We start from the raw sequence: 19,937 nt of genomic DNA on the forward strand, positions 1-19,937 counted from the left end.
TCTCCGGGAAAATTCGCTTTTTTTTTTTTATTTACCTTTTGTTTGCTAAATATTTCAAATATAAAAAATCTGATTAATCAAAAGGCTATTTTCAATTATGTCGTGTTCCTTTAAATGTGTTTTAATGATTTTTTGGTGAACCACAATTTTCCGGATAAAGTCGTATGTTGAACATCTATATTTTTCTATTAGAAATGCCTTCATTGTCTTAGAGGACTAGACAGTATTATGTAACAAGAGATCTATCCTCGAGAATGACAAGTTGCGTATCAATTTCAAAGGGCGTGTCCATATATCAAGCAGTTTGTCACTGGCGGGCGCCACTTTGATTTATAGGAATCAACATGTGCCGATCCTGAAATCGGTAGTACCATTTCTTACCATTGGGGCTGATAGGAATTTATACTGGATTTTTCTTGAGGTATCCGATTACTTTACAAGGACAAAATTATAATATTTTTTTTTACTAGAGGCATATTGCGAGCCCACTTTTATTCAACAGAAACATTTGTTTCGTTCAAGTTCATCCACCTACGACAGTACATATGACAAAATAAATATTTCTAAAACAAAATAAATGATTAGCAATTGCTATAATGCTACTGAAACCGTTTCAAAAACAAAATTCAATTATGATCTATTTATAACAAAAGGAATTGGCGCTTTATCAAATATTGATTTTACATTAAACTCGGAATACGCCTCGGTCCAGAAGCTCCACCCTCTTATCCAGACTCAGTGCAATCGCGTTCGGGAGATGGGATAAATCCCGCCTCCGGATCGTCTCTTCATCTAATATGAATTTCCAGTCAGTTTTGAAAGAGTCCGGGTTCCTGACAAGTGCAAAATACACTTTTGTATTTGTGACGTGTGTGGTGTTCGAGTAAATTGTCAAGTGGGTTGTTGGTAGTTATTATGTCGTACAGCAATTCGCCCTCGGAGCTCCATCAGGATGTCTTTCACTACAGTTATCCACATGGGTACCAGTACGTGTCTGGTAGGTGGTCTCATACCCGACTTTATTATTTTAATAGAAGGGGTTTAAATACTAATTTTTATCAGGTATTTTTGGGTGTCAAAAATGTAATCTCATATGACTTTTGCGGAAGTTTTAACAAATAATCGTGATATATTGTCTGAGCATTTTCCTTAATTTTTAAATGTTGAAATAGTGACTAATCTAAACTTTCTTGCAGAAAAGGTTGCATTGTAACCTCACGTTTGCGTTAGACTCCAATAAATTTACAAAAGTTTTACTCTAAGATTTCGCTGTGTGGTTACTGAAAATTTTTCATACGTATGCGCATAAGAGCAACTGAATCATTTCTTAAATGTATTGCAAAAATTATCTATTCCAATTTTTAATCCAATGTTGAGTTTACCTTCCAGCTTAATAAGAATTTCAAATTCTAAAAAAATTGTGTCTTCCGAAAGAAACTGTAACAGAGAGGTCTAACAGACTGACAGATTTTTTTCAAAAAATGTGTTGATTTAAACGAAAAAGTGGCGTAAGTGATCCAATACCCGGTTTCGAAAGTTATTATTATTATCAATATCAAATATCTCTGATGTATAATTCGTTGTTTTAAACGAAAATTCTGAGTAGATGAGTGCGTTTGCTGCTTCATTCGTAATGCTTTAAATTATTCAATTTCACGGAAGCATGAAGGGTATTACAATGAAAATCCTAGACTTTTCAGCAGTGAAAATGCGAAATTATTAAAATTTAATTTTATTAATTAACTTATTTTGAACCTTTATGTTTCCGAAACGAGTAGAATTAGATATATGAGCGCATATACCAAAAATTACAATCATGATGTACATTATTCAGTCAAACACCAAGTCAGTCAAGTACATTATTCAGTCAAGTCCATACACATCCCCTCATTATTTTCATAGTTGTACATACATATATTAATTTCTCCGACAATTTTATTAACCTTTTGTTATTCACCTTAATGACAATTACTGATTTTTTCTAAGAGAATTTTGCATATTAAGGCAATTACAATTTTATGTAACTTTTTGTACATATACATATGTATGTATCTAGTATATATATCTGTATATACGTATGTGTATTAAATATACAGCTAATCAAAGATAAAGACGCATGTGTGTATGCTGGCCTAACAGGTATCTCGTAAACGAAAAACGATGTGAAGTAAAGTAAAATGAAAAAGTGCGAAATTTGGAGGTCAACAGTTTACAACCTATTATTCTAAACAGAAAGGTGAAAATAAGAAGTCATTAACACCCTCTTCATGGGGAACCAAAATCTGTTGTCAGATTTTTCATATCATTTAAAGTATAAAATGTACAGCAGAAAATGTATTTTTTCTAATGAACGATGTCTGGTAACACATTTTTCGGTCAATCTTTGGTTCTGAGGTTTCAGAAACAAATTGTGTGACTATTAATAATTGTACTTGTTATAAAAAAATGGTTTCTGAAAATTTGGCTGTGTAGGTAATCCAAATAACTAAGAAACGGATATACGGACATCCTTATCTTAGGCACCATATACAGACTCGACTATTACTAAATAATATTGATATCCCACTTGTACCTGTATACTTCACCTTGGTGAGAAAACTTTGTACATCAAGTGGACTTTTCAGTTAAAAAAATTAATTAAAATAAAAAGTTACGAAAAACCGTTTTAAGTAAATCAATCTACAAACTGAAGATGATTTCTTGGAAAGTAAATAAGGAAATTAATAGGAAATAACTTTTAATATCCCTTTATGCAGAGCTAAAATTATCTTATTTATATACATATACAGGATGATAGAGCTTTATGTGAGGTCAATAAAATTTTATTGACGTTGTCTCAAAGGCTTTCACGAAAGGCAGATTGTGTGTTTATCAGATTTTATGAACTGAACCCGGGTGTGGGTGTAAACCTGGGTTATTTTTATTCATGAAAAACTTAACTATAACAAACTGTCAATTTTACATTTCATTATTTTTGAATAGCGTGTTTACTCATTAAATCAGCCAGAGCTACGTGAAATCAGGATAAGCATTTATCATATTTCTTACGTTTATTTAATTTTAAAGTAGTAATTTTCAATATTGTCAGTATACATGCAAAAAAACCTTGAACCCATGAATTAATCGACTATAAAAACGTACAAGTTCATATATCGGCATGTGAACGTATACCTAATGACTCCACATTTATCACATTTGTTAAGCAAATGCTATAAAGTCATTATAAAATCTTGATCAAATAAACAGAATCTCCGTACTACAAATTGTCGCATTTCTTTGGTTTTTTACTATGTTTTTTGAATAATATACAAAAATATTATATTTTATAGCGCCACAACATGCCCAGATGTCTTTCTTGGAAAAATAAACTTTAGGCCGTTTAAATAAGGTTTTAAGCTACTTTTGATCTCTCACGAAGGATTAAAATTGTCAATAAGCAACCTTTTCTTCTCTTTTCAGATGGCAGTACCATAGGAGGTGACGAATCAAACTTCTGGTCAAACAGCCCAAGGTCTGAATCTCCTTCACCTAACATCCTCCACGCACAAAATCAAATCGACAGTTCCTATTTATACTCAAATGGAGGTTGTGTCACACCCAATCACTACTCACCTTACAGAACGTGTAAGTTTTTACCCTTGGTGGAAATATTGTTGATGATGATTATTGCTTGCTATAGCCCTCACGGGGGAGCCAGGTTTAGGACCTCCATTTGTTAGGGTTGTTAAAAGGCGGAGTACGGCAAATAAGAAGGAAAGAAGGAGGACTCAGAGTATAAACAATGCGTATCAAGACCTAAGATCGTGTATACCGAATGTGCCAATTGATACGAAACTTTCTAAGGTAAGTTACTGGTGCAATTTCGCGGTTTTTAATGGTTGCAATAAAAGAGATGCTGGGTAGTTCTTTTATGGAGCTGTACTTGTGAAATTTATGGATTTTATATGTTTTTCCCTCCCATAAAAATCACATGGAAAACTTGCATAGAAATGTCATAAAATTCTTTCTAGCCCGTTGTATACCCTTTTGGAATGAGGTGTGACTATAACAATAACTCAAGGAATCGATTTTTTTAATAAATTTTCTAGAGTAAATCAAAATGGACTAGATTTATGATATTAACGGTATTTTTTCTATTTTTATAAAAGAGTAATAATTTTCAAAGGCAAAATAAAAAATTCGCGTGGCAAACAGGTTACTCAATATAGCCGTCTCCTCGTTAACTTTTTTATTGTTAACTGCAGAATCTTTTTTTATATTTCTTTTTTCTATCATTATTAAAAATAAACACTTATTTGGAATACACAGTTCTGTCCCAAGAAAGCATGAAGACGAAAGTTGTGCTTCTTTAACGATGCACCTTGTAAATTACGATTAAATGATATGGTACTTTTCATGCCGTTTTCAAATAAATAAGCCTCATGTCATTACCTCTAACTGTTTACATGCAAAGTAAAGATTTTTGTCCAATAAATATGCACATATGGAGCGTGCGTGTTGACCGTAGAGGGTTATTTCGTATATTTAAAACGCTTCTGCGGGATTTATTATAAAAAGTTTAAGATGCAATAACTTCTTTAAATTTTCTTCGTCTTGTCCAAAACATTTTCTATTCCAGATCAAAACCTTACGTCTGGCAACTTCATATATATCCTACTTAACAAGAGCATTAGAAACTGATGATACTCCAGGAACTTTCAAAGCGGAACTAGGAACCCTTTCTAGAAAATCATCCAACAGTAGCAATAGTAATAATAGTAGTCAACAAAGTAGTACCAATAGTCATCACTGTTCCAGCAGTAGCAGTCATGGATCACCAAAAAGTGACATTTCGGTAAGTGAAGTAAAATTCATGCGAAAATATGGGCACTTGACATGCATCTGTTCTATGGGAAATGTTTATGAAATCCGAATACTCTCTCAAGTGAAGTCAATCGTCGATTATGTATTTCAAGTCACTTAACAAGGCAATAATCAGCTTACTCTATATATCATTCAGTGGGCTGTGTTGACATATTTATAAGGGAAATAACTATTTGGTTTTACGCTACTGCTAAAAATTCTTTGCTACGAGTTGATATATTCATTAATTTGTAGTTCCTCTCATTAATTTGACGAGGGATCAATAAAAGTCACAAAATAAATCTAAATAAAGATCCCAAATCTAATTTCAGGTGATTATAATCTATTAACACCCTCCCCTCAATTTATCTAAGTGGGTTGGCATGTCCTAACATTCGCCAGAAGCAACCGCCATGACACGAGTCATTATCTTTGCCGAAGGGGCCTACTCAATCCAACCCCCTACCATAATTTTCCTCTAATTGAATTTGCTTCCCTATATCTCAGTTTGGTTATTTAGTCTAATATATCTGAAATTTTGTAAATTTGACGCATTATGGATTTTGTTGCTACATTGTTGTCTAAAGTAGACGTCGGCCTTTTATAGGAAGACCCATCCAATTCCAGAAAAGCAAAAGGACGTACGGGATGGCCCCAGCACGTTTGGGCTTTAGAATTAAAGCAAGAACAAGCTCTTTAGATTTAGCGAAAAAATTGTTATCAGTATTAACAACGGGGAGTTTGGAATATTATTAGAAGATCTGTATACATAGCATAATAATGTTAAAACTAGGCTAATCGCCAATTTTTTTTATAGGTAGCACTCCTTTCATTGCAATAGCCTGCCAAAGATATTATGTAGTTATTATAATTTAAACAATGTGCTTTAAAATCGGTCCTATCCACGACTTAACCCATATAAAATAATAATTTGTACTTTATAGTTCATAGGTTTTTAGGTGCCAATAGGATGTTAATAAACCTGGAAGTCAAAAAGCTGTAAATTTGTGTTTGGGTTAATTCTCGTCTTTTCAGGACCGGAGTTGGCCTGGACGGCATTTGAATAACTACCTGACTCACACATGTAGACATGAACACTACAAAAAAAATCATTAAATCAATTAATTGATGAGTTGATCTAATTTTGTCAAATTTAATTTTCCATTTATTTTTAAAAATGATTTCAGTAAATATTTTATTCCCGATTTCGGCCCTCGGCCCATGATGTAAATATATTATCTGTTTTACTGGGAACCTAACCAGATGGCCCCCAATGTATACATTTACTTACCTGCACCTTAAGAGTTTTATATATTGTAGCGAGAGTAGAATTTTATAATTAGACTTATTATGTGCGATTTGTTTACATTTATTGCTTTGTTTATTCAGTAAGCAAAGAATAGAATTATAGCAATCCACCATTTTTCTAACTTATCAAGAAACTACCAATAAACAGCTACCTATATCTAAATATCTATTTTTATTTATTCCTTTTAATTAAGGCCCGGTTTTTAGGCAGAAAACTTGGTTCAAAAAATCAGATCATGCTGCGACAGGGGGCGTTTCCAATAAATTACCTAAACAGTAAATATAGACAAGCTGAAAACCGGTGTTAAATTTCCATCTGACATATGATTATTGACGCCCATCGGGTCTTCCCGTGTCGAAAAGAACAAAGATTCATTGAAGCTCTAACGCTGAAGAGGGATTGGATTTCATCCAATTGACTATGAGATGGATACAACACATTTATTGTTGCTATCATTCTAACTTTAGTCCAATTCAGGCGCGCTATTTTTATAAAATAATAATTAGAAAATGAGGATTTTCATTCAGAAGATTTAGAGGCAGGTGTCTATTAAATTTCAATAACAATTTATAAACTTAATGACATTTTGGACGCGAGAATGTTAAAGATAAGGCCACGTTCCGAAAAAAGTTCTGTTATCGACGTGGGTATTAATCGTATAATTTGATATTTCCAAACTGATTCCAACTAGTTCAAATTTAAATAAGGAAATACAAAATCGTACAAAACGTTTTATTAACATACTTTATATGGAAGACCTAGATAAATATTTTGATATTTTCAAAAGCCAAATAACAAAATCAATAGTATTGTGTACTGCAACTTTCACATAATGTAAAACAAAATGCAATAAGTAGACGTCAAACATTTCCCTACAGCTTCTGTGTCATTTCTGGGACAGCCTTAAACAAATCAGCTACTAATCCAAAGTCAGCTACTTGGAAGATAGGAGCTTCTGGGTCTTTATTGATAGCTACAATTGTCTTGCTATCCTTCATTCCAGCTAAATGTTGAATGGCCCCTGAAATGCCTACTGCAATGTACAGATCTGGAGCTACAATTTTCCCAGTTTGACCAACTTGCAGATCATTTGGTACATAACCTGCATCCACGGCAGCTCTTGAGGCTCCTACAGCAGCATTGAGTTTGTCAGCTAGATCATAGAGCAATTTGAAGTTTTCTCCTGATTTGAGACCTCTTCCTCCACTGACAACTACTTTAGCCCCTGTAAGTTCTGGGCGGTCTGATTTGCTCAATTCTTGACTGATGAATGTTGTTAGTTGTGTATCACAGCCCTCAACAGGTACTTTTTCCACAGCAGCAGATCCCCCCTCAAGTTTTGCAGGCTCAAAACTGGTACCTCTAACCGATAAAATTTTGACATCATCTAAGGCCTCTAAGGTCTGAATTGCATTGCCAGCATAGACGCTTCTGACGAAGGTACTAGGTGATTTGATGGCAATAACATCAGATACTGGAGACACATTTAACTTGGCAGCTACTCGAGGCAGCAAGGCCTTCCCAAAGGAGGAAGCTCCAGCTATGATGTGCCCATACTTGAACTGCTTTTGAGTGGCTACTATCAAGGCAGTCAGATTTTCAGCAATAGCACCTTTAAAAGCATCACTTTCAGCCACTAATATTTTGGACAATCCTTCAGCTTTGGCAATTTGTTCTACAACAGGGCCACATTTTGTTCCAGCAATTAGCACTGAAATTTCACCTCCGAGCTTTTTCGCTGCAGTTAAAGCATTCTGTGTTATAGGCAAAAGATTTTCATTATTGTGTTCGACAATTAGCAGTGTGCTTTGGTATCTTCGGAACTGGCTTGATAACTAGATATATATTGATATAGAAATATTGTTCTGAGAGTTGAAGAAATTTAGATTAGTTTACTTACCCTTGCAGTTAGATTCCTAGCAAACATATTGGAAATTCAAGAAACTACAGTTTCTAAACAGTCAAACGATTGAAGACTGCAAAGTCCAAATAAGCTGACCCAGGTCTGATACTACTCAAGTGAATTTAGATCAAAGATCTCGATAGCGCAACATCAGTGGACTTTGGATTCTCAAGCCTAACACAGGTTTGGTTGGTTGGAAATTTAAATGCTAATTATTAAAAATATATACATGAATTTCTAACCATACAAAAAGTAGGTATATTTGACAAAAATGACAGTTCAACTGACAGCGAAATACGATTCAAAAATGCAAAATGGCGTATAAAAGCCCCAGAGCGGGTACAGAAATAGCGCTATAAGAGCAGTGAACTAAACTTCAAGTTAGTCTTAGATTCGCGTTAGTCGTATATTGTACGTGTCTTTACTTTTGATAATTTCAAATTTATCTAAAAACAAATGTTATAAATACAAAATTATAATTCTTTCTCATAAAAAGTCAGCGTTTTGCAACTAGCAAATAATATATTACTTGTTTCCAGGAAGAAATAACGAAATAAAACCAGTTAATTTTCAAATTGCCTTATTTTATTTAACATATGATCAAAATGTTTACATCTTCCGGCTGGTTTGCGGATCCGCGGCACTTTCAAACACTAAACATTCATTACTAGAAATAATATAGCTATAACTTATATAGTGCTATGGAACGGCTTTCAAACATAGCTATCTTCGTCTCTCCCCAAACGAGGAGAGTAAATAATATGGCCTCTGCCGGGACGGCGGTAATATGAAAAAGGGCGCTCTCTTTCCACTTCCATAGACTCATCTGTCCTAATGTTGCTGTCGTCGCCAACATCGTTTTCATCATCATGTAATGTCCGGCCAAGCCTTGGGGTGAACTTACTTATGTTGTCCCTTTTCTCTATTTTCAAAGAGCTCAAAAATTCTAAAGATTATTTGCAATTAAAAATTCATACCTTTATTTCCGTTTGAAGTAACCATAGTCCAAGGATATTCATCCAGACTATCAACAATGGAAAATTTAATTGGTCTGTCGTTTAGCTCCCCATTTCCTATTTGCTTCCCCATTCTGGATGCAAACCAGACAGGCGCGTACCTGTCCTTGTTATGACTGCTGCCATTATTCTCTAACATAACATTGTTCATCATATCGCCATTAATCTGTATTTTAAAAACAATTTCGAATGCGAGGAAATTACGAAAAGAATTTGTACTTACATTGTTTCTGGGCACAAAAGCAACGGACAAATGAAGACAAATAAGTGTAGAAGTGATCACAGCAGCGATGCATTTCAAAGGAGGATTCATAGTTTATAAACACCGAAGTTAAAGTGAATTTACTGCTGTAACGAAACATTCTTTTATACGTGCCGGCAAACAAACTTTAGGGTGTCTTATCCGACAATGACAACCCCCTATTGTTTGAAATATCTATGCAAATCCTCTTTGCATACTGACAAATTAATTGGGCATAGACTGCCTAGAGAAGTGCGCTCTTTTGCTATCGACTCCAAATTAAGCGTCGTAAAATTGGGTTAAATTTTCTGGGAAACTATCATTAATCACCACCCAGAAACATCCAATAAAGTAGACTGGTGCATATATTTTGACTACTTTTTGTTCAAATTAATGATCTTTAGCAAAGTTTTTCTGACATAAACATAGTTGGAAAACATATAAATGAAGTCCCGTTTTCAGCTGGATGAGGACCATGTAACGGGAATCTCATAAACGCAAATTATCTTAAAATACTATAACTTATCTCTTTATTCTCATGCTGTCAATCATGTATGCCGTTGCTACTCTGAGACTTTTTGCGATTCGTCGAAGATGGGTGTTATTATCTAAAATTGTTTCTTATTGCAAATTGGGTTTCTCCGGTTCTCGAGCTGGATTGAGAGGGGACGCAACTCACCAGGTAGGCCTTAAAGGAGCCACTTTGTATTACAGTCACAGTACCAATCGACAGTAACGGTTGTGTTATCCTGCAGCGTCTTCTCATTTAATGAATCATGGGGACTGTGATACATGTTTGTTTGTTTTTGTTAGTGCAAGTTGTCGTTATTTATTGCATTGACAATTTAGATACCCCTAATGAATATGTTCCAGGTAATTCAATTTGTTCTAATTAACCACTAACTTTCAAGTTGAAACCGGCAGATTACTGCAAATTTTAATTTAAAATTTAATATTAAATATAAATGAAATATTTGAGTATTCGCGGATCAACGACATCCAGTTCTAATTCAATTAGCCATCTGCTCGATTTTTGTAGTTAAGCGTTACGTACGTGTTTAAGAATTTAATATTTTTATATTGACATGCAATAGTAATCGACATTATATTAACCGCAACTGTCTAGCTAGGAACCCCATTATTGATTCTCATCATATGACATTCTCTCTGAATAAAAAAACATCACTAACAATAAAAAAAATACCTTAACATTTAAAGTCTTGAAATTCGGTCCAAAATTGCAAAAAAAAATTAAGCTATGTTGTCATAATTTCGGAATCAATTTGTAATTATTTTTTAATGTGAGCGATAACGAAGGCATAAGGTGAATGCTCGGGGCGACCTTGGCAGTGATTCAGTCAGGTAGCAATGGAATCTGCCAATATGTGAAAGAACTCTGATGCCTATAATCAATCGGCAAATTTATCGTGAACAATTATGAATCTTTACTAACATAAAAAAGGAAATGCACACCGATATTTGGTAATAAGCCTAAGCAAATCCAAAGAGAGTATTGGTGGTACGGTTATATACTGATGGCGGCGCCATCAAAGGAATCAATTCAATGTTCGCACGCTGCTTACACGAATAAAACTGAGGAGAAATTTAATCATTCACTACTTCAATGTGTTCTTTCTTGGCTATTTTTTAATATATTTTGTGCCTTTAACATGTTTTTTATGAATATATTATATAGTTATTACATAACATTATCCAATTAGCATAAATGAAGTCCTGCTCATTATAGTCCTGGCCCTGAAGCATCTCATAATACTATTGAAAATAACTGAATTATCCGCACCAATAATACTATTGTAGACATAAATTTCAAGAAGGTTAATCTTTATTTTAATTAATCACTTTAATCAGTTATTAACTAATTAGATCATCTTAATCATAGCAATTTTGGTTTTCTTGTCCAAGTAGGACCTTTTTGTGAAATTGTTGAAGCAAAAAGTTCCTTGGAAGGTTAAAGCTATGGGATATAGTTATTTGTTCCGTTCCAATATTCCGCCCATCGGCATCCTGAACAGTTACGCGCCCAATATATAAACATACTAATGTAACAGAATGCCATATCGGAACATAACAATGACCTGGACATTGGCATATTTAAATTTAACTACACCGCAAATGACAACGATATGTTCAAAGAATGATAAAATCTTTCTTGGAACTGTTACTCAAATGCGCCAATTAAGATTGACGATCTGAAAATTGTACATACCTACTAAAAGTAAAACATGTTTTGGATCATAATTCTGGCTAAATTTGCATGTGGGCAGGCACTTTTAAGACAACCGTTATAAGTGCCGTCTCAAGAACGCACTTACATTGATTTAATCATTTTACGAACACATTTACATATTTATTAGTTTTTTTTCTGAAATGACGAATCGACTTGCCAAAAAATTAATAGTTACACGCGTAGAACCAAACCAAAACTGCCCTGGCACTTTAAAATGTTACAAGTTATTGCAGGTTGCACGATCTAGACATTGGAAATTAGAGAGTGGTTAAGAAACACAATTTAAGGACGGTTGCTCAAATAGGGTGTTTTCGAAGTGGTGAGCAATAACTTATCAAGGTCTAAAATAAGGTTTAAAAAAGTTCCGTTACTGAAGTAACTTGTGTTAAATTTAAAATTTATTATGACCTTTAGTTTAAAAGAGCAGTTAATATTTCATTTGTACATGCTCTGCGGCAGTAAAACGGCAGAGCATGTAGGGGTGGGTGTTTTGCCCCAAATAATCGCAAATAACTCTCTACAGGTATGAACTATACTATTTCTAAATTGATTATTTAAACATGGTCAGAGGTGCAGTACTAGAGAGTTAAAGAGTGTAAAATGGTGTTTGACCTATGGAAAGCACCATCCTGTAAATCGTAACATTCAAAAACTATTAGAATTACGAACAAAACTGGGAAAAATAACTGAAACTTTGACACTCTGTATATCGAAAACTTAATTTTTGGATAATTAAGAACAATTCAACCAAATCGTAATGTTTTTGTGAAAAAAACGCGTGAATGAAGTTTGGCCCATTTGGTGGAGACCATCCTGTATAGACGACCCACCATAAAATGCGCCGCTCTTCTGACCTGTAAACATAATATAATAAAACATTCTCATGTTTCAAGAAACATTATCGCAATCCCATACAAAACTAAGCAAGAGAGATTCGAAACAGTTTATCCTGCAACCAGCTTTTGGATACCCATTAGTAAACTATATTCCACAAGTGCAGCAAATACCTGTTATTTCTCCATTACAAGGCGCTACTGCGCATATACCCACAACAGGACCATGCTACAACGCGAAAGGTGAAGTAGGTACTTGCGTGCAGTTTAGAAAATGTTATCCACACTTCAAAGTACCCGCCGTCGGTAATTTTGATTCGTGGTTGCTTGCAATGTACGATGCGTGCAGCTATTACACTGAAGAAGGTCGACAGGTGAGATGCTTTAGTCTATTTGCAATCTATCAGAAGTAAATTAAAATTGATTCCTGTATAGATATTTGGTGTGTGTTGCGCTAGCGTACCAGAACCTAACGACACTTCCACTGAGCTTTCAATCGGAAACAGCGATAACTCGACATCAGCACTGGAGAATGTAATGCCAGAACTTGCGAAAATTCCGAACTGGCCTCCACCGCTCCCAACGCATCCTCCAGACCACACAATTCCTCCCCTGCCCACTCACCCTCCCAGCCCGAATACTCCAGCGGCACCAAGCACCCCTTTGATTCCATCGCTGATTATCACTACTAAGGCAACAACCAAAAAGCCTACAAATAAGCCTGTCACAACTAAACCTACCACTCAAATGCCTTCATATGACTTTGCGAACCCTGCATGTGGGGCCAAAAATGGGGTGCAGGACCAAGGCAAAATCGTTGGTGGTCATAATGCTGACATAAACGAATGGCCCTGGATAGCTGCTTTGTTTAATGGTGGACGGCAATTTTGTGGGGGATCGCTAATTGATAATATTCACATATTATCTGCTGCTCATTGTGTAGCCCAGTAAGCACACATTTAACGAAGCCTTCGAAGTTGGTAAGAATGTTTGGTTTCAGTATGAGTTCATGGGACGTTGCGAGATTAACTGTGAGATTAGGTGACTACAACATTAAAACTAACTCTGAGGTGAGGCATGTAGAGAAGCGAGTTAAAAGAGTCGTCAGACATAGAGGATTTGACCCAAGGACTTTGGTGAGAAGTAGCATCAGCATTTGATATTACTGAATTAATCCATTCGAATTATCTAACATTCTCTTTTTATTTCGGCCTGAACGCCCGTTGCATTATTGTTTTCCCTAATTCTTTCATATTATATGATTAAGTATACCTTTGCTGCAGTATAACGATATCGCAATCTTAACACTGGACAGTCCAATTGACTTCAACTCTATGATCCGACCAGTTTGCTTGCCGTCTGGAGGTACAAGAGATTGGGCAGGGAGTACCGGCACTGTTATTGGATGGGGAAGTCTGCGTGAAAGTGAATATTGCCTTTCTTTTAGAATAATCTAGGGACCGAACCTTAATTCAATTTAGGCGGTCCGCAGCCTGCAATTTTGCAGGAAGTCAACATTCCTATTTGGGGCAATTTGGACTGTAAGCAAAAATACGGACTTGCTGCACCGGGAGGGATTGTGGAGCATATGTTGTGCGCTGGAAAAGATAGCAAAGATTCTTGCAGTGTGAGTATGTTTTTAGCAGGTTTATGGCTTAGTTTCGATTATGACGTTGAATTATATAATTGACCTTGAATCTGCTTTTAGGGAGATTCTGGTGGTCCACTTATGGTTGAAAATGGCAGATGGACGCAAGTGGGGATTGTGTCCTGGGGAATTGGCTGTGGAAAAGGTCAATACCCCGGAGTGTATACTCGCGTAGAGAAATTTTTACCTTGGATCAATAAAAATCTTAAACAATAAAATGTAATAAAATACCACTCATAACACCCATTATGATAATTTATTTTTTATTACTGAGAACTTCATCAAACACACATTGGGGGTATACGGAAAAATACGAGTGATGTTCGCCGTCAAAACTTTGCGGTTTATTGGCGAATTTGTATTTGGATCTCATAAAGTTGGTTTAATTACGATTGATATAATATGTATGTATGTTTTTCCTAAATAAATGGGTTTTTTGTATCAGGTTGTTTGGCTTATGTTGCTTAAAAATGTTGTAATTAGACAGCGTTTCACGGCACAAGGCAGTTTATACTAATAGAACTCTAGCATTATTGGGATAATTGGGAGAGAAACCCTCTTTTTAAATTGCATGTATTACTTAAACAGCCATACTTCCTTAGTCTGTCCTATGTATATGATTATGATATGAAATAATATGATTTATTGTATTTTGTTTACGTTCATGCATGCAATGTTGCAAGAAAATAGCGGAGTCGGTAATAGAATAGAAGGGATCATTAGTCGTATGAGGACCCCGCCTCTAGGAAAAGAAATAAGATATTTCGAGCAAAGGAAGGCATAAAAGGCTTTCAAAGACGACTTAATGGGCTACAATATTAGAACCGGGGGTTCTCAAGACGTACATATACTAATGCGTTTAATTCGACTTACTTTGGATTTGTCTCACAAACTCTTCTTTACGTGACGCCAAATAGTTACGTAAGAAAAGAACTAGAATCAGGACCAACGAATTCCTTTCAATATTATTGATTTTGTTATGTTGTCAGCAACACATCATCTCTGTCAGCCATAATTTGTCAGCATATTAAATCACTGTTAATATTATTATAAAATTTTCGTCTGTCATAAATAAAATAAAATGTGAAAAGAAAATACTCAGAATTTCTTTTGGATTATTCGAGGGTTTGACGCAACCATCTTAAACTTTTTTTTTTATTCAAAAAAAGTTTTATTTTTATTTTTGATATTTACTGAATCTCCTAAAAATAATAGACGCCTCACTCCTTAAATAAAATCAATACATCAAAAAGAAATTCAATTAAACAAAAACTCTTCTCTTTGTGCACACAACTCGTATTCTCATGACAAACTTTTCTTTCTTCAACTTATTTTCATTGATGTGTGATGATTACAAAAATAAATATGTTCAAATAATAATGTTCAAATTCAATTTGTTTATTAGATTTTTAATTTTAAAATATAAGAATTGTTAGTATATACATATCGTAATAATTATTTTAAAATGCTTTCTTAAAAGGATTTATACGAAACTTGAAATTCAATCCTTGAATATATGAGATTCTATTGGACATTAAGAGATTAATGAGAAGAACTAAGAAAACCTGATATAAAAACAATATATATGATAGGGACACATATATTTTTGTTGTGTTGTTGACTATCACAAAGATTAACGCCACCTATAGTATACAATATTCAATTGGCCCGTCAATACATTAATTACATTAATTACTCCTGGTACCAATGACAGTGACACATCTGCTATCAGAATGTTGTAGTTCGCGCGAGAATTTTTTGAACCCTAACCTAAATCTTGTTGGGATGTTTTTAGGTGGGCAATTATGCAATAAATGCTGCTTAAATATCAATTATAAGTTGTTTAGGCGATTCCAAATAAAAGAACTAATATGGCTACGGTTACATTCAACCCGTAGATTAGAAGAAGCCTATAAATTAGTTAAAACAAAGTGCCAATGTAAGTAAAATTTTTTTACTATCTATCCCACATTAATAAAATTTAGGTTAATTTATACTCATGTATGATCTATTTTATAACAGCTTTGGTCACTTAAGATTTATGAAGTTATAAATGCGGTTGACTCATTAACTGTCCAGTTGTGATTGCACTTTAAATTTATTATCTACCATATATTCAAGGTCACTGTTACAGGTAACCTTGAACTTGACAATCTTATTAGTTTAATCTTAACCCAAGATCGTAACTTAAAAAATATTAATTTGATGCCCTGCGCATGTCTATTATATTGTGGTGAATTCGGTAGATTGCTAATACTACTGTGTCTTCTATTCTGACCAGGGGGCCCTTTCATAAAGGTACACGTCTTTTTCTGTCAGTCATTTATATAGAAGTAGGTACAATGAATATGAGGTACTTAGTAGAATTAAAAAATTAAATTAGCAAGCAAATTTGCTTTGAGGCTACTCTTCTGTTTGCAGTTGATTATTACAGATTAATAAAGAATAAAATTGCTAAAATAAGCAGCATGGCCTTTCTTCTTCTAATCAATAATAAATTAATGCAAAATTCTGTAGTACTTCAACTTACAACTTCCCCACTTTCAAAAATAAAGACATACTAACATTAAATAACAAATTTTAACTCATGCATAGTCACTAGCTTAATTATTTCAGCAAAGAAACTACCTCAAGATGTAAACCCAAGAGCTGTTTTCGCTTGTAACGAATTAGATCTGAAAGAAGTAAAAGTGTATGGATTTGATTATGATTACACTTTGGCCTGTTACAAGCCTTCTCTTGAACACCTGTTGTACAATTTAGGCAGGCAGACCCTTATTGAACAATACAAAGTAAGTTTTATTATCTCTTAAAATGTATTTATATTTAATAGTATGGATATTGTAGTATCCATCTGAAATAGCAAATCTAGAGTACAGACCAGGCTTTGCAGTAAGAGGTCTGCATTATGATGTTGAAAAAGGGGTACTGCTCAAGTTAGATTCATTCCTTCAAATTCAGTTTGGAACTGTTTATAAAGGTCTGAAAGCTTTGTCAAATGAAGAAGTACTGGAGCTGTATAAAAATCGTATCATTCCTATTGCATATGTGGAAGGGCACACCAAAAATGCCTCTGTAAGTTTTCATTGTAACAACCACTACAACCACTAATCCTTATAAAGATTAGGTAAACAGAGTGTTCCATTTAAAAACACTACCTTAGTAGTTTTTAACTAATTTACAATAATTGGTTGTTTTATAGAATTGTGAATTAAAAGTATGTTAATTATGGAAATTTGGAAAAACCTATGTTTTCCCACACATCTCCCAATTGTACAGTTCATTTAATAAGTATCTTCCCAATTTTTTTAGTTGGTATTACAAGACTCTCATACCAAGATGGTTCAACTAGCAGATCTATTCTCAGTTCCCGAAATGGTATTGATTTGCAATGTAGCTGATCACTTTGAGAGAAACCACATAGATTATCATCCTGAAATCCTCTTTAGGGATATTCAGGTAGTTTTCATATTTCTTGTATGAGTGAAAATACGGTTATTCTGTTATTTTTTTCAGAGCTCAGTTAGAAATTCTCACCCAGTAATGCATAAAATAGTAGGTCAAAATGTAACTGAGTATATTGAAACCAATGATAAACTAAGACCCTTTTTTGATAGACTGATTAAGGCCGGGAAAAAATTGTTTTTAGTTACAAATAGCCCTTATCATTTTGTGTAAGTTCTTTGACTGAAATACAATCCGATTTAAAGGAACATTATTGTAGAAATGAAGGAATGGAGTTGTTAGTGGGACCTGATTGGAAAGATTACTTTGATGTGTTGATTGTGCAGGCTCGAAAACCACGTTTTTTTACTGATCTCTCGAGACCTATCCGGGTGTTTGATGAGCGCAGTGGAACGCACATCTGGGATAGGGTTACTAAGTTGGAAAAAGGCGTAATATATTATGAAGTAATACATCTTTTTGTCATACCTCGCTCTGTTAGGTAATTACTTTGTTCAATTTACTTTAAAGGGAACTGTAAAACAACTTCAAGAACTAACTGGATGGAGAGGACATCAAGTGTTATATTTCGGAGATCACCCTTACAGTGATTTGGCCGATGTCACTTTAGAGCACGGATGGAGGACTGGAGCTATAATAACTGAATTAACTGTTAGTATTGATTCCCATTATAAAAAAGCAATCATTTATATTCTATAGTAACTAATAGCATGAAATTGCAACACTCAATAATCCAGACTTTAAAAAGAATGCCAATTGGCTCCAAATGCTTACACAATTAATTGAGGATCATCAGGATTGTGAAGATCCAGAAGAACAAGTGATTTTAGCGAAATGGATGATGGAAAGGGACAGACTTAGGTAATTTTTACGTTTAAACTATTGCTTTGTTGAAAAAACTTGAAAGTATTTTCAGGCATGAGATAAAATATGTTTTCAATAAACAGTTCGGAAGCGTGTTCAGGACATATCATAACCCTACCTACTTTTCCAGAAGACTTTTCAGGTTTGCTGATATTTACACGTCGAATTTAACCAATTTGCTTAATTATTCTGTAAATCATACGTTTTACCCTAGACGAGGTGTTATGCCTCATGAATACATCTCTTATTTTGTCTAATAATTTCAGGAAAAGCTCAATTTCGGTCATTATGTTAGAGAGAAAAAAAAAATTTATGTAATTTTTAGTTATAATTTGAACAGGGATAATAATTTTTTTGTTTGAACAATGAGTTTTGTAGAGGTAGTAAGGTATAATTAGTATGAGATATAGATAGTATTCTTAAATATTTCCGCACCACCGCCACCTGCTTTGACGAAATCTCCCACGCACCTTGTGGAAGAGGGTAAGAACATATAAATATATACGCTGGTCTTGAAACTAAAATAATAATAATGTAGATTGTGCGCTAAATTATATTAAAACATTTTTGGCTTTCATTTTCACTATGAAAGAATGTACTAGAAATAACATTACTGAGTTGTAAGAGCCACTGTGAAAAGCTACTTGGCGATATTTTAATAGCAGATTCTGTTTTAACCAGCGATATTTTAGGAATGCTTATTGTATCTTGTACTATCCTAAATGTGGATCTTCATTTAATTAATTATGTTTTCTTTATTATTTGTATTTATAAATTAAGATCTAAATCATAATCATTACAGTTCAATTGTGTTTATACAGACCCTTTCATTGCTATGCACATGGAGTTTTAGTCAGCGCAAGCACGAGGCAATAAGGCGATTGATGAGTGCAAGGGAGACAGGTTATCGTTTCCCCTTCTGTTGTGAACGATCGGCAAGCGTCGTTGACTCGCAATCAATATGCTTTTATCCGAGGATGGATGTAGTTCTACGTTATTTTGGACGTAAATTACGCGCATATATACCGCAAAATGGAAAATTTGAATGCGTTATTCAAGAACCATTCCATAATAAATTTTAATGTTGCCTTACCTCTACGAACACAATGGTAGAAATGGTATTTTTAGAACGCATCAATTGAAAAACAACTCTTTTTGCGACATGATTCGTCCTCCGATTTAGATCTATTGCTTGCAAGTCAACGACGATAGTTTGTGTCCCTCACATAATTACCTTCTGCTTGCACTGCTTAAAATTCCAATACAATTGCATACCAGCGAAAAAGATACTGTATATAATTATGGAAAACGTTTACAAGCCTCATTATCAAAAATTATGTTTTTTTTTTACAATAAAATTAAATTTTCGATTAAGTAAGTTTAAACATTGTACCCTTTATTGGTAATCAAATTGTACAAAATCTTGCCAAACAGACGAGGAAAATATTTTTCTAAATTCTGCAAATGTTTTACATCTATACAAACAGAATGTACATACATATGCCCTCGTTTGTGTTACAATGACAATAAAGAAATAAAATTGTATAAGCATTTATTTTATTTAATCA

At 34.2% G+C, this 19,937-nt stretch overlaps 5 protein-coding genes across 6 annotated transcripts; 3 read left to right on the plus strand and 2 right to left on the minus strand.

Annotated features, from left to right (window-relative positions):
• Positions 1-800: 800 nt before the first annotated feature.
• Positions 801-6,313, plus strand: LOC136350476 (heart- and neural crest derivatives-expressed protein 2-like). Its single transcript, XM_066302214.1, has 5 exons — positions 801-997; positions 3,460-3,624; positions 3,680-3,843; positions 4,619-4,834; positions 5,450-6,313. Exons 1-5 carry the CDS (start codon positions 916-918, stop codon positions 5,540-5,542), a joined length of 720 nt encoding a protein of 239 aa, XP_066158311.1. The 5' UTR covers positions 801-915; the 3' UTR covers positions 5,543-6,313.
• A 556-nt stretch (positions 6,314-6,869) lies between these two features.
• On the minus strand, positions 6,870-8,291 carry wal (electron transfer flavoprotein subunit alpha wal). The gene is made up of 2 exons (XM_066302489.1): positions 8,052-8,291; positions 6,870-7,986 (listed from the first exon to the last, which is right to left on the minus strand). Exons 1-2 carry the CDS (start codon positions 8,076-8,078, stop codon positions 7,024-7,026), a joined length of 990 nt encoding a protein of 329 aa, XP_066158586.1. The 5' UTR covers positions 8,079-8,291; the 3' UTR covers positions 6,870-7,023.
• A 330-nt stretch (positions 8,292-8,621) lies between these two features.
• LOC136350602 (uncharacterized) lies at positions 8,622-15,343 on the minus strand. The gene is made up of 4 exons (XM_066302490.1): positions 14,914-15,343; positions 9,294-9,418; positions 9,032-9,236; positions 8,622-8,976 (listed from the first exon to the last, which is right to left on the minus strand). Exons 2-4 carry the CDS (start codon positions 9,381-9,383, stop codon positions 8,768-8,770), a joined length of 504 nt encoding a protein of 167 aa, XP_066158587.1. The 5' UTR covers positions 9,384-9,418; positions 14,914-15,343; the 3' UTR covers positions 8,622-8,767.
• On the plus strand, positions 10,042-14,980 carry LOC136350600 (trypsin-like). 2 transcript variants are annotated; one of them, XM_066302487.1, is made up of 7 exons: positions 10,042-10,184; positions 12,453-12,766; positions 12,828-13,339; positions 13,393-13,528; positions 13,676-13,817; positions 13,874-14,019; positions 14,101-14,980. In XM_066302487.1, exons 1-7 carry the CDS (start codon positions 10,088-10,090, stop codon positions 14,254-14,256), a joined length of 1,503 nt encoding a protein of 500 aa, XP_066158584.1. In that variant the 5' UTR covers positions 10,042-10,087; the 3' UTR covers positions 14,257-14,980. The 2 variants fall into 2 exon arrangements, with proteins under 2 accessions (XP_066158584.1, XP_066158585.1); XM_066302488.1 differs by having other exon boundaries at positions 12,588-12,766.
• Positions 15,344-15,771: 428 nt separating the features above from the next.
• On the plus strand, positions 15,772-19,917 carry Nt5c (5' nucleotidase C). Its single transcript, XM_066302486.1, has 9 exons — positions 15,772-15,979; positions 16,657-16,832; positions 16,888-17,115; positions 17,353-17,499; positions 17,557-17,714; positions 17,765-17,951; positions 18,016-18,156; positions 18,215-18,366; positions 18,422-19,917. Exons 1-9 carry the CDS (start codon positions 15,826-15,828, stop codon positions 18,624-18,626), a joined length of 1,548 nt encoding a protein of 515 aa, XP_066158583.1. The 5' UTR covers positions 15,772-15,825; the 3' UTR covers positions 18,627-19,917.
• Positions 19,918-19,937: the final 20 nt, after the last annotated feature.

The sequence above is a fragment of the Euwallacea fornicatus genome, chromosome 3 (genome assembly GCF_040115645.1).
Source record: "Euwallacea fornicatus isolate EFF26 chromosome 3, ASM4011564v1, whole genome shotgun sequence".
NCBI classification, from domain to species: domain Eukaryota; kingdom Metazoa; phylum Arthropoda; class Insecta; order Coleoptera; family Curculionidae; genus Euwallacea; species Euwallacea fornicatus.